The following is a 12489-nucleotide window of genomic DNA, read 5'->3' as shown; positions in this document are numbered from 1 at the left end:
CAGGGCCCCCACCCCGCTCTGCCCAACACCGCAGGAAGCGTGCTGAGACGCCTGGGCTCCTGTTCTCACCGACGAACTTGCCCTTTGCGTCCCCGGTGGGGAGTCTGTAGTCCACCCCCTTGCTCTGGAAGAAGTGGAACGGCTGGAAGGCATCGAAGAGGAAGTCTCCCAGGTACTCGTCCATGTAGGTGGTCAGGACACGGCGGTCAAAGCTGTCGATGGCACGTCCTCCATACATGACCTACGGTCGAAGCGTGTGGGAGGTGGCAGGGACCCGGGACCTCCGCATACCCCAGGGCTCTGGTCGCCTGGGGCCGGCCTGGGCCAAGACGGGCTTGGCCATAGTGAGACCCTGCCGCCCGGCCACCCATGGCTCCTGCACATCCACATGGACTGCACGCAGGAGGGCTTGTCCACAGGACTGGGCCCAAAGCCGGAAGCTGCCCTGGGGAGTGTGGGAGCGGGCACGACAGCAAACGGCCAACATCAGACAGCAAAGCCCACAGCCAGCAGCCACACTGCCTCTGGAATGGAGGCCACGCCCGAACTGTGCAGACCACAGAGGTCCCCATGCCCGAAGGACAGGAGGAAGGAGCGGATGCACTCCACCCAGGATGGAGGCCAGGAGCTCACTCAGGACCGAGAGCCGCTCCTACCTCTCCGATCAGGTACTTGAGGCTGGCCCAGGGGATCCGGGGGTCACACTGCTGGAAGGCTTTCATTAAGTACGTGTTCAGAATCTCCATGCAGACCTTAAAGGAGAGGAACAGAAGGGCTAACCTGAACCAGACCACCAGTCCTTCACAGCCAAGTCTTATCTCAAAAGTGGGCAGAAGCCGGGCGGGTGGTGCACGCCTGCGACCCCAGCGGAAGACTCGCAACTCAAGCCCAGCCTGGGCACCTTAGCAAGGCTGTTTGCAAAAATATTTTTGGAATTTAGAAAGGGCCGAGGATGTTTATACCTCAGTGCAAGGCCCCCTGTTCAACCCTCAGCACCGAAAAACAAACAAAAAGCGGGCAGGACCCAGCTGCCAGAAGCACACCGCCGGGGTGGCATCGGGGCGGCGCTGGCCACTCCGCACCTGGAAGTCCGACTCGGTGAAGTCGTAGTAGACGTTCCAGCCGATCTTGCCGAACTTCCCCCTCTCCTGCACCACGGCATGGAAGAAGGCCAGCACATAGACCAGAGGCTTGAAGGCGGGGTGCGCGCACTGCTCCAGCATTTCCGGGGAGATCTTGAAGTAGGTGGCGCGCATGTTCAGCTTGAGCCCATTGGGCGGCTCCATGACGACCTGCAGCAGGCGGGAGGCAGAGCCCCGAACTTAGGGATAGGGCTGGGCCGGAAGGGCCACGGAAGACGCGCTTCTGGGTCTCCCTGCTCCCCAGTGCCAAGTCTCCGGGTCAAGGTCCCAGGCAGACGAGTCACAGGACCAGGTGCTGTCCCAGTGTGGCCACTGGTTGTGAGAAGGTCCTCAGACCCCGGGTCCTCAGCTGTCAAAAGCAAGTCCCTGGCTCTTCCCCACCTGCCCCAGAGAAAGGGAGGTGACAGAACCTTCCCAAAACAATTTCCTGAGAACAAATTACAGGGCGTGTGAAGATCCCTTGGACTCCAGCACACACCGGGGGCCAGGGCGCCTCCGTCCCTGGGGCACAGGGAAGAGTGGAAGGCAGCCATGGGCAAGTGGGCCATGCCAGACCTTCAGGGACTTCTGCAGGATCCCGATAGGGAAGCCCTTGGTGGGGTCCGTGGTGAGCCACAGCCGGAAGTCGGGGTGGGGCTTGGTGATCTTCTCCAGGGACTTCTCCAGGTCCTTCAGCCACCAGACCAGGAGGTGACAGTTCTGTAGCATGAGCCACTGCCCACGGGCTACCGCCGTCTCCAGCAGCTGCAAGGCCACCTGTACCAAGGGGACAGACAGGTGACAGCCTGCTCAGAAGCCCAAAGGAGCCAGCGACCCAGAAAGGCCACCTTGTAGACGCCCTGCAGGCCACCTGTGTGGAGGAGCCGGGGACAATGAGTGAGCCTCACCCTCACCGCCACTCAGGCAGGGTCCCTGCCGGCCCATGTCGGGAAACAACCACTCCCCTGAGACGCAGGCTCTCGGTTCCAGCTGGGGGGATGCACTTCGAGCAGAGACAGGGGCCCACCCCACGCAGTGTCGTCTTTCCCAGTGACAAACTACCTTTTCTTGACCTTGGCCCATGGCAAGGAATTTGAGGCGGTTTCCTCCAAAGCCAGTCCGCTCAGCCAGTTTCATGAGGTCGCTGGCCGGGTCTGAGCCGGGACTCAGGATAAACACGATGGGCAAGTTGGGGGTGCTCTGCTCGAAAATGTTTTCAAAGCTGATCATCGGGGGCTGCACATACCTGGGGGGACAGGGGAGGCACCGTCAGGAGGACGGCTCCAGGGCGTGATGGGGCTGTCCCCCTGAACCCCTCGCTGCTCCTCTGCGCTTGCGACGGATGGGCCCAGCCACAGGTGACAGGACCCATCTGGCGCCCTCCAGCACCACACGTGTGCACACTGGGAAGGCCTGTGCCCAGCTGTCCCGATCGCCCTCCAGGTGAGTCTGCCCCGGCCCAAGACCCAGAGGCTGCCCGTCCACGGCCCCACCTCGTGTCCCAAACAGCCACATCCTGAGGAGCTTTCTGGTTTGCTTTTTCCTAAGTTGTTGCTGCTATAGTTTAGACACAGTTTGTCCTCCCTACGGTTCATGCGCCGGAAGCTTGGGCCCCAGAGTAATATTATCTTGAGGCGAGGATCTTAAAGAGGGGAGCCTTGTGGAAGGTGGTCCGATACCACCCTGGAGGGGATCAATGTTCTCCTCACAGGACCCTGTCAGTCCTCACAGGAGCAGGCCATTATAAAGCAAGGCGCCCTCTGTGTGTGGGCTCCTTTGCACATGGCTTTTCCCTCTCCACTTCTCCAAGTTGTGACGCAGCCAGGGGACTCTGGCCAGACTCTGGTGCCCTGCTGTTTGGACTTCCAGCCACCAGAATTGTGAGCTACATAAACCCATTTTCTTTATGCATTATGGAGAGTCAAGGTTAAAAATGTGAATTTCCAGCTTCTTTTAAAGCTAGAGGAGGAAAATGAAGCTGTCATTTCCATAACCTGCCGGCCTCCAAGGCTCATCAGGGTTTGCACCCTTGAGACTGTCTGGCTTCACGCACTCGGCCAGAGCTGTACATGTAATCTGCCGGCCACGAGGCTTACGGGGCCACTGAGCGGTGGTCCCACCCGAGATGTGCTGTGCATGTGAATTCACACAGGCCTTGGAAGATCGAACCAAAACACAACACAAAACAAAAAACCTGTAAAATACCTCAATCAAGTTTCCACTGATTACCTGAAATGATAACATCTTCACATATGCAGATAAATAAAATATGTTCTTTTTTTTTTGGTACTGGGGATCGAACTCAGGTCCTTGCGCCTTCGAGGCAGGCGGCAGAACCACTGAGCTAAATCCCAGGCCCAATAAAATGTGTTCTTAAAATCAATTTCACTGCCTCTGTCCTACCATGACTGGAAATCTGCCCTGACCCGTGGCCCTCAGAGGCCTTGTCCCGAGGGGCGCTGTGCTAGAGCTCACAGATGCCGGACCAGTTCTCTCGGGGGCCGGTCGCCCTGCCCCTCTGAGCTCAGGTGGGAAAACAGAGCAGCACTTACTTCTCCCCCATGGTTATAGTCACGTAGTCGGTCACTGCCCGATAGACCCGATCCACACGGAAACAGCGCAAAATAAGCAACTTCTGGAAAGGGCTGATGCTTTTATCATAACCCAGAGGGAACGGAAACTGCTCTAGCGAATCCAGGTCGTACCACTGGGGAAAGCAGAGAACATCACTGTGGTGTCAACTCAGAAATAGGCCACCACTGTCATGTGACAGGGTCAAAATCCACCATAAAGGGAAGAGAATCTAGATATGTATGAACTCAAGGCCACCTCTGATCTTGGGTGGTCGTTTTCTACAACAAAACTGTGAATTTCAGAAAGGGAGGAACTGAGTCTCTCACTGGGGAGTCCCTAGTGCCTGTCTGGGGACAGAGTATCTGGTAGATGCTCAGTAAGTGTTTCTTGGATCGATGGGTAGATGGATGGAGTAATGCTGGGTGAATAATGGATGGTGGAAGGATGACTGGATGGATGATGGATGAATAACAGATGATGGATGGATGGATAGTAAATGATGGATGGATGATGGAGGGATGGATAGATGGATGGATGGATCATAGATGAATAACAGCCAATGGATGGTTGGGTGAATGGATGGATGGTGAATAACAGACAATGGATGGATGGACAAGGATGGATAAATAATGGATAATGGAAGGATGAATAAACTGATGGATAGATTATTGAATAGAGAGATGAATGAATAATAGATGATGAATTGATAGATGAAGGACAGATGGATAGACGATGAATAATGGATGATGGATAACATGATGAAGGGAAGGATGGATGAATGAATGATGGATAAATGGACTGGATGAATGAGATGGATGGATGGATGGACAGGTGGATGGACATATGGTGGGTAGTTCATGCACACAGATAGCTAGAGGGTATGACTACACCCTGAATGTTTTATTCAAGGAATAGCTTCTCTTTCACAAGGCACTGGCCATGAATGAATCTGGTGATTGTTGTCAGAAAGGACAAGGGGAGAGAAAACATGAGCTCACCTCTTGCCAGACAGGAAGATGATTCTCAACATCATCAGGAAGGTGCCCAAAGTTGTCTGGGAACAGCTCCGATAAGAGGACGATGTCTTCCCATCCCTGGTCGGACAACCATGTGCAGGGCTTTTTGCGTTTGCTTTTCTCCAGGGAAATGTTTCCTAATGACAACGGAGGAGGAGAAGTACACGGCCATTGTGCCGGCAACAGCAGACAAGCAGCTCAGTACTTTGACTTCTCTCGCTCTGGGGAAAAGGCCACTTCCCAGGGAGGGGCCAGGCAGGGAACCAGGCACAGGCTTGTCCTTGTCACCACTACTGACCCCGGCCAGGCAGCTCAGCACGGCTTCTGGCCACTGCCTCCCTTAGGCACAAGCCGCCGGCCGCCCCAGGTCTGACCGGAACCATTGCTCAAGCCAGAGATGCCAGCAGAGCCACCAATCCAGTGGCACCCTTGCGAGCCAGGGATCAAGGAGAATTCTTGTGGGTGGTGTTTGTTGTCACAAGCAAACTTCCACCCTTGTGCCAGGAGGTCAAGGAAGTTAGGGAAATGAAGGTGAGCAAATCTGTTACCTTTTAAAAAGAAATCTAACTCCTCCTGGGGGACTCTGCCTTCTGCTTGCTCTATCTTGATGGTCATGTTGAAAGAGAAGAGCAGCTTGTGCTTCTCAAACAAGCCTGTGGAGGGACACTGGGTTGGAAGGGTGGCCGGGGTGACGGACAATGCAGGGACGATGGAGGGACAGGACGGACACAGATGACGGACACAGGGTTGGCGGCTGATTTTAAAACATTCATCTTAAAGACTGACTTTCATATGCACAGCTTGCTTACACGTAAGGGAAATGAAACAAAAGCACCAAGCGGCGTGCTGTGCTTTGCCCTCCCTGCACGCGACACCAGGCAACAGTGGGTGCCGAGCCGAGAGGCCGTGACAGAGGCCGTGACAGAGGCCGAAGCCGGAAGTTGCGACTGTGTGGCCCTCTACAGAGAACGGCCGCCCTGCCGTGAGGACTCAATAGCTACTATTCAGAGAGACGGTTCCAAACCAAGCAGATGACGGAAATCATCCGGGCACTCAGGGAGCCGTGCAGTGGGGTCAACGAGTGCAGAGCTGACCCTGCTGGGTGATGGGTAATGGGTGTGTGGGGAGCCTCACCTGTTCTCTTTGGCGTTTGAAATTTTTTGTTGTAAGAACTAATGAGAAGCCGAGGCTGTAGCTTTGTAACAGAGCTCTTGCCTAGCATGCACGAGGCCCTGGGTTCCATCCCAGCACCCCCACACACACGTGCGCACACTCATGTTCACACCAAGACCTGCACATGAATGTTCCTAGCAGCAGCATCCTAAGGGTCAAACGGGGCAGCATTCAGCCATATAGTGGTGACCCTGACACTTGCCACAACATGGACAGATCCCGAAAACCAGGCCAAGTGAAAAGCCAGCCGGGAAAAGTCATGCGCTGGCTGATCCTTTCGTCCAGAACAGATGGATCCACGCCCTGAGAGAGGACATGAGGGGCAGAGGCGGGAGAAACCGGGGGCAGCTGCGGAGCCGTAGGTCTCACTCCCAGGCTGTGTCCCAGACAGTAGGGGTGGCTGTCCCACCCTGCGCACCTCTACACCATGGAGGGAGCTGCACCTCTCTCAAGCATGAGTTTATGGTGCGTGAATTGTGTCTCCCCAAAGATGCTGTTTTAGAAAGTGGTGCTTGTGAGCTGGGGATTTAGCTCAGTGGTTCCACCACCTGCCTTGCAAGCGCAAGGACCTGAGTTCGATCCCCGGTACCAAAAGAAAAAGAAAAAAAAAGTGGTGCTTTAAACATTCTTGTTTGTTTGATTTTGTGGCACAGAGGATTAAGCTCAGGGCCTTTGTGGCAAGCTGTACCCCCAGCCCTTTTCTTTATGTTTACTTGGATACACGGTCTCACTAAGTTGACCAGACTGGGCTTAGAATGTGGGATGCTCCTGCCCCAGCCTCCCAGAGTGCCAGGGTCACAGATGTGGGCCACCACACCCAGCCCAGACGGTTCTCTCCTCACAGCCCCTTGACCCTTGTCCCACAGCCCCCCCTGCAGGCCACCCAGCTCACCTGTGCAGCCGTAGTTGTAGATGTTGAAGGTCAGCGTGTCTGTGATGTTCCGCAGGCGCTTCGTGAGGATGGAATCTGGCAGCGACTTCTTCAGCGACAGCCCGAAGACCTCCAGGAAGGCGATGAGAGAGTACTGGTACATGGAGTTCACCAGCGCCATCTCGGACAGGACAAAGAAGAGGATGGCGCCCCTCCGGGCCGCTGGCCGGTAGCCGTCCCGCAGCCGGTCGATGTCCTGCGCCGTGCTCTCTGCCAGCTTGAGCTTCTCCGAGACCTGAGGGAGGCGCTTGTCACCCGGAAATGGGAAGGGCTGAGATGGACAGGAGGTGCGGGCACAAAGAGTCCCCTGCTGGGGACCACGGTGGAGCCTCGGGAGGAGGTGGCAGGCAGCTGTCTGTTCAAACCCCTGCCTTGTGTCCCTCGCTGGTGACAGCCACTCACTGCCACCTTTCATTCCCCACGTGACCCTGGCCCAGCCAATCCGCACCAAGTATCCCAGGCCATGTGACTTAGGTGACAGGAACAGGAAAAGACTCACTTGTCCTCCCATCTGACAAAGAATGAGGCCAGCTCAGCCTATGGCCCAGCCCAGAAGCAGCAGAGAAAGCTAGTGCAGAGGGCATTCTTGGAGTGCTAGATCCAGCCCTACCTGTAGCCATGCCTGGCCTTTCTGCCACTCTCAACTGAAAGGGGCCACCGGCACGACAAGGGTGTCTGGGACCCTTGGGGCCAGTGTGCCCCCGCCCGCACCTCCGTGGCCTTGGACTTGGTGTCCTCCAGCGTCTGCACCAGCTCGGCATTGTCCAGCATGTTGCCCGTGGACGTGGCCAGCTCTCGAAGCAGGGAGCCCTCCAGGTCCTTGAGCAGGTTCCTGTTCTCGCTGGTCTCCTGGATCAGGTGCTCCCGCTGCTCCTCCAGCTCGCGCCGCTCGTGGGCCACCAGCACACTCAGCAGCTGGTCCTCCAGGCCCTTGAGTGTCACTGGGGCGGGGACACCGTGTCATGTGGGCCTCACGCCGGCCGAGCCGCTTCCCACCGGCCCCTTGGCTGCACTCGGGGTGGGCCCAGCCCCTCACCCGTGTAGTTGATGACCATGGCCTTGCCAAACACAGCCGGTGAGTATCTGGGGTTGGCCAGCTTGGTGTTGAGGTACAGCCGGAAGTTGGAGTTGTAGTCCACCTCCTTGTCGCCCAGGATGATGAACTGCCGGCCCTGCGTGCACCGGATGTTCTTCCCTAGCACGTTGTCGATCACGGGGTCGATGTACTCGTCCACATCGTGGAACAGGAATGGGGTCCCGTACTTGATGGAGATCTCCAGCTGCTTGAGGAAGTTGGGGTCGTTGAAGGACGCGGTCTGCAGAGGGAGCGGAGGTGGAAACCGGTATGTTGAACATGCCCGTGTTGGGGGGCGAGTGAGAACACTTGTTGGGGTCACGGAGGGGAGCAAGAGGTGACAAGAATGGAGAGGGAAGCAAGGGCAGAACATAGGCAGGAGATGGGAAAGCTGAAAATCGTGTTTGTTAATGAGTTCAGCAAAAAGTGACTGAGCCGCAGGGCCCCCACTCCTGGATATGTACCCAAGAGGACTAAAGCATGCATCCAAATAAAAACTGTGAACACGAATGTTCACAGCAGCCAAAAAGTGGAAAGAACCCTGATGTCCACCAACTGATGCAGGGGTAAAGAAGCACAAGTCCTATTCTGGACAGCAGAGTATTACTCAGTCATGAAAAAGGAACACAGCACAGACACAAGCTGCCACAGGGATGACCCTTGCCAGAAACAGCCACATTGTGTCTGATCCCATTCACAGGAAATATTCAGAACAGGCCAATCGTCAAGATGGAAAATGTATCAGTGCTTGCCAGGGGCCAGGGGAGGGGAGCAGGGAAGGGTTTGGTGGGTGACACTGAAGGATGCAGCATTTTCTTTTGGGGTGACTCTGGCAGCTGTTATCAACTCTGTAAATGGTCCAGACCCGCTGAACTGTGTGCGGGCGACTGATAGAAGACAGTGAATGACATCAGTCCAGCCGTGACCCTGACCCAGGGCCCCACGCCCAGACCTGCAGAGGACGCAGGTGGCCCAGCCCTAGGCGTGGTGCCCAGGAGTGGAGGTGGCAGTGCCCGAGAGCAGCCTGGGGACCAGCACGGGGTAAGCCTGTCCTACCCGCAGGTTGTTCCTCTCCTCCTTCCTCTTGACCCAGTTGAGCGCCTGCTGCTGGGGGTCGATGCAGAGCGGGAAGCGGCTGGCCCGCATGGTGAGGATGCCATTCTGCACGGACAGCTCGTCGGGCGGCAGCCCCTGGGAGCCCCACCTGCAGGGCGGCAGCCACGGTGGGGTGGTCGTGGTCGTGGAGCAGTCTGCCACCCGCCCAGCTTCCCCGCCCGGCCACGCCCGCGCTGCCTGCTGGCTGCCACACCTGCTGACCTCCACGTCGTCTGTGAGCAGGCTCTCCAGGTGGAAGGGCTGGCTCAGGGGGATGCCGCGCTCCAGCATGTCGCTCTGCCACACCCGCCTCACCATCTCCTCACGGAACTCCCAGGTGAAGGCGCCTGTGTAGCTCAGGAAGGCGGCGCACAGCAAGCAGTCGCCCAGCAGCTTCACGCGCCGGCGCACCAGCTCGTCCAGGTCCTTCAGCCACCTGGGGGGGGGGGCAGCTTGAGCTTCCAGCAGGGGGCCACTGAGGCCTGGAGACGCTTCCTGTCCAGGTGCCTGGACACAGGTGAGCCACTGCTGGAGGCTATGTAAGGGGGAGGCTTGGAGCCTGGAAATGCTAATTACCCATTCCGCACTGCGTGTGTGCACAGTGAATTATGGCACTGCGCCAGAAGCATGCAAACCTGGGGTGTCAATTAAAAAATAAATAAGACTAGGTGAACTGGGCATGCCTGTAATCCTGGTACTTGGGAGGCTGAGACAGAAGGGCCTCAGGTTCAAGACCAGATCGGAAGATTTTCCGAGGTGTTCTTCCTTTCTAGGAAATAGAGATCCTCAGCTCATTTTGCAATTTCCCGCCCTGGCAACCCCTTTCCTTCAAAGAACTTGGTTCAGTGCCAGGCCTGGCAGAATTTTGCCTGCACAGGGGCTCCGTAAATGTCAGAGGCCCTTGTCTCTCAAAGCCGCCTGTCCAGTGGTGATTGCATTGTTTCCAAATGCGTGGCAGAGCTGAGAGCTCAGGTCCTGCCAATGCCGGAACCTACCCGAGAGATGAAAGTGATGCTTCCTTGGGCCGCTTCTGCTCAATGCCCAAGGCCCGCTATGTTCCGAGACATTGGAAATTGTGTGTTTCCCATGGGCAGAGAAAGCTTTCCAGTGTTTTCTGTCCCACAGGCGCAGATGCCAGGTTGGAAGGCGCCATCGTAGCCAGCGGGTAAAGTGTCACACAGCCCCACCCACTCAAGGCTGATGCTCAGGAAGGTGGCTCCTGAGAGTCACCTCCATAGCAACAGGGATCAGCTCCTGCAGGAGGACGCAGGGGCTCACGGCCACCAGGAAGCCAACATCCCCACAGCTGGGCACTGGCTCTGTCTCTCACCTCATTGGCTCCTTCAGCCCTCAATGGTTACTGCATAAGTGACACTCAGGACTGTCAACAACAGTCTACAAAATGGTCCTGGGCCACCTTGCCCGAGATAACCCTAAAGCCACTCAACACGTGGGTTTTATATAAAACGCATCATGAAACAAAGAATCCACGAGGCCAGAAATGCTGCTGCTGGCCTCCCCTGACCAGCCACGTGAGCCCCAGCACCACCCCGGGGTGCCCACGGACCTGACATTCTCTGATCCCAAGCCCGAGATGAGCTTGTCCGCCGCGATCAGCCACCTTTCCATGACCTCCGCTTCCTCCTGCAGCTTCTGCTTCTCCAGGATGGCGGCCTCATACTTGGCCCCCAGAGCTTCCAGCTCTCTCTGGATGGTGGCCAGCTCATTCTGGATCCACTCCAGCTCCCGTTTGCTCAGGTAGAAATTCCGCTCCAGCTTGGCCACCTGGGCGGAGGGGCAGGAGTGGGGCAGAGATGAAGTGGGCTCTAGTGACGATCGTCTGCTCCTGGCCACCGGGGGCCCCGGCAAGGCACCTGGCTTCTCCCCTGGCCACCTCTTCAACTACTGGCTGCAAAATCTCCACTGCACAGTGGGAAACTGCACCCTGGGCCCGAGGCGTGGGAGTTTTCCTCCCAGGTGCCCAAGGTTCGCCACTCTGCTCTGGGCCCACAGAAGGAGCCCGGACTTCTCCTGTCTTGTGCTTTTCACGGCCGATCTGAAACCCGTGCCCCTCAGCCTGCCCCTGCCTGTGTCTAAGTGAGGGCTGTAGCTCAGGGCTGCCCACGGTGGGGGAGACATCCGGAGTCTCCCAGCTCTCTGCAGAGCTGCGGAGTGTGAAGGCTGCTGCGCCTCGGGCCCAGGGGCTACCTTGTCTCTTTTGGGTTTGACCTCCCTGAAGACGTCGCAGTAGCCCATGGCGGCCTCCACGAACTTCAGCATGCCCAGCCCCGCCTTGCTAACAGCCTCCATCTCCCCCATCGTGGTACTAAGGGTCTTCAAGAGGCCTAGAGGTCAGAGAGAGGTCAGCGCGCTTCACTGCGGGCAACACAGCTGGAAAGCAGCTGCCTGCGAGACGGAGGTACAGTTAGCTCCTTACTCCTGTGGCCTGGGGCAGAGTCCAGGCAGTACCTCAAAGGACCACGGGGGTCAGACAGGAAGGAGTGTGTGGGTGGTCAGGGCGCGCTATGACACCAGCACCCCGGGAGGACCCCAGCGAAGCCCTGAGGTGGCTCAGCTCATGCAGCTAACTGGGGCCCCCAGCCGTGCCAGGGTGCCTGTCACCTCAGCCTGCACCCTCCCCAGGGGACCCTCGCAGGGTGCAAAGCCATCCGAGCAGCAGGCTCCTTGGGGCGTCACGGCTGTTGTTGTGTCTGTGTTTAGTTTACTTTTGCTTTTAAGGGGGTGAGAACAGCATTTGCTTCAAAGGTTCTAAACAAACCTCGACAGTGTGAACTTGCTGGGGATGGAGCCCAGGGCCTCATGAAAGCTGGGCAAGCGCTCACCACTGAGCTGTACCCTAAAGACATCGTGGGCACACGGGAACTCGGGCTGGCTGTGGGTGATGCTGTCCCAGCCCCAGGTCTGGCCCCTGACGGCCAACCTTGGTGCCACCTGGCTGAGACACACAGTGGACAGAGCCAATGGCTGTCACAGGAAGACCCTGTTCCCACCGAGGGAGCCAGCGCGGCTGAGCCGATCACACAGTGTCCGTCAGGTGGAGCTGCCCTCTCCTCCGGGGACAGTCCTGTTCCCTCCTTCAGGGCCCAGTGACATCGGCCCCCTGCCCCGATGAGGCCCCGGCCTATCCGCAGGCAGACTCCCTGCACCCGTCCACACTCACCCTTGATGTTTTTGACTTGGCTCTGGGAGATGGAGTCGAAGTCCAGCTCCATCAGGGAGCGCAGGAAGTTGGGGTCAGACATCACGCCCTTGGCCGTCTTCCAGTTGAGCTCTCGGTAGCCCTTCAAGATGAGGATACACTCGCACACCGTCTGCACCTGCCTCGGGGGCTTCGCGAACGACCTGGGGGACAGAGGCTCGGGGTCAGAGCCAGGGCATGGCTGGGGTGGGCAGAGGCAGGGCAGAGGCAGGGCAGGTCTCAGCCGGCGGGTTCCAGACCGGGCTTCTGCCCAGCCACACCTCTGTGGTTGAAGTGCCAGCTTA

General features: G+C 57.5%; 1 protein-coding gene across 7 annotated transcripts in view; it reads right to left on the bottom strand.

The window, feature by feature from the left end:
* Dnah10 (dynein axonemal heavy chain 10) overlaps window positions 1–12489 on the bottom strand; it is a 98312-nt gene that overhangs the window by 3967 nt on the left and 81856 nt on the right. For 4 of the 7 annotated variants that reach the window (XM_087198034.1, XM_021257625.2, XM_021257627.2 and 1 more), the window contains 16 exons: window positions 12167–12348; window positions 11194–11330; window positions 10553–10770; window positions 9200–9421; window positions 8947–9094; window positions 7852–8131; window positions 7527–7756; window positions 6777–7050; window positions 5260–5364; window positions 4694–4848; window positions 3674–3828; window positions 2184–2367; window positions 1698–1898; window positions 1083–1292; window positions 657–752; window positions 70–241 (listed from right to left, as the gene is read on the bottom strand). In XM_087198034.1, coding sequence (XP_087054160.1) covers window positions 70–241; window positions 657–752; window positions 1083–1292; window positions 1698–1898; window positions 2184–2367; window positions 3674–3828; window positions 4694–4848; window positions 5260–5364; window positions 6777–7050; window positions 7527–7756; window positions 7852–8131; window positions 8947–9094; window positions 9200–9421; window positions 10553–10770; window positions 11194–11330; window positions 12167–12348 — 2969 coding nt within the window. The other 3 variants (XM_087198035.1, XR_002394580.2, XM_021257629.2) reach the window with 3 other exon arrangements.

Source organism: Heterocephalus glaber, unplaced genomic scaffold (genome assembly GCF_053883595.1).
Source record: "Heterocephalus glaber isolate CG9 unplaced genomic scaffold, H.glaber_assembly_v1.0 deba00001687, whole genome shotgun sequence".
NCBI lineage: Eukaryota > Metazoa > Chordata > Mammalia > Rodentia > Bathyergidae > Heterocephalus > Heterocephalus glaber.
The sequence above is the reverse complement of the archived record's forward strand: the minus strand, read 5'-3'. Positions and strand labels throughout refer to the sequence as shown.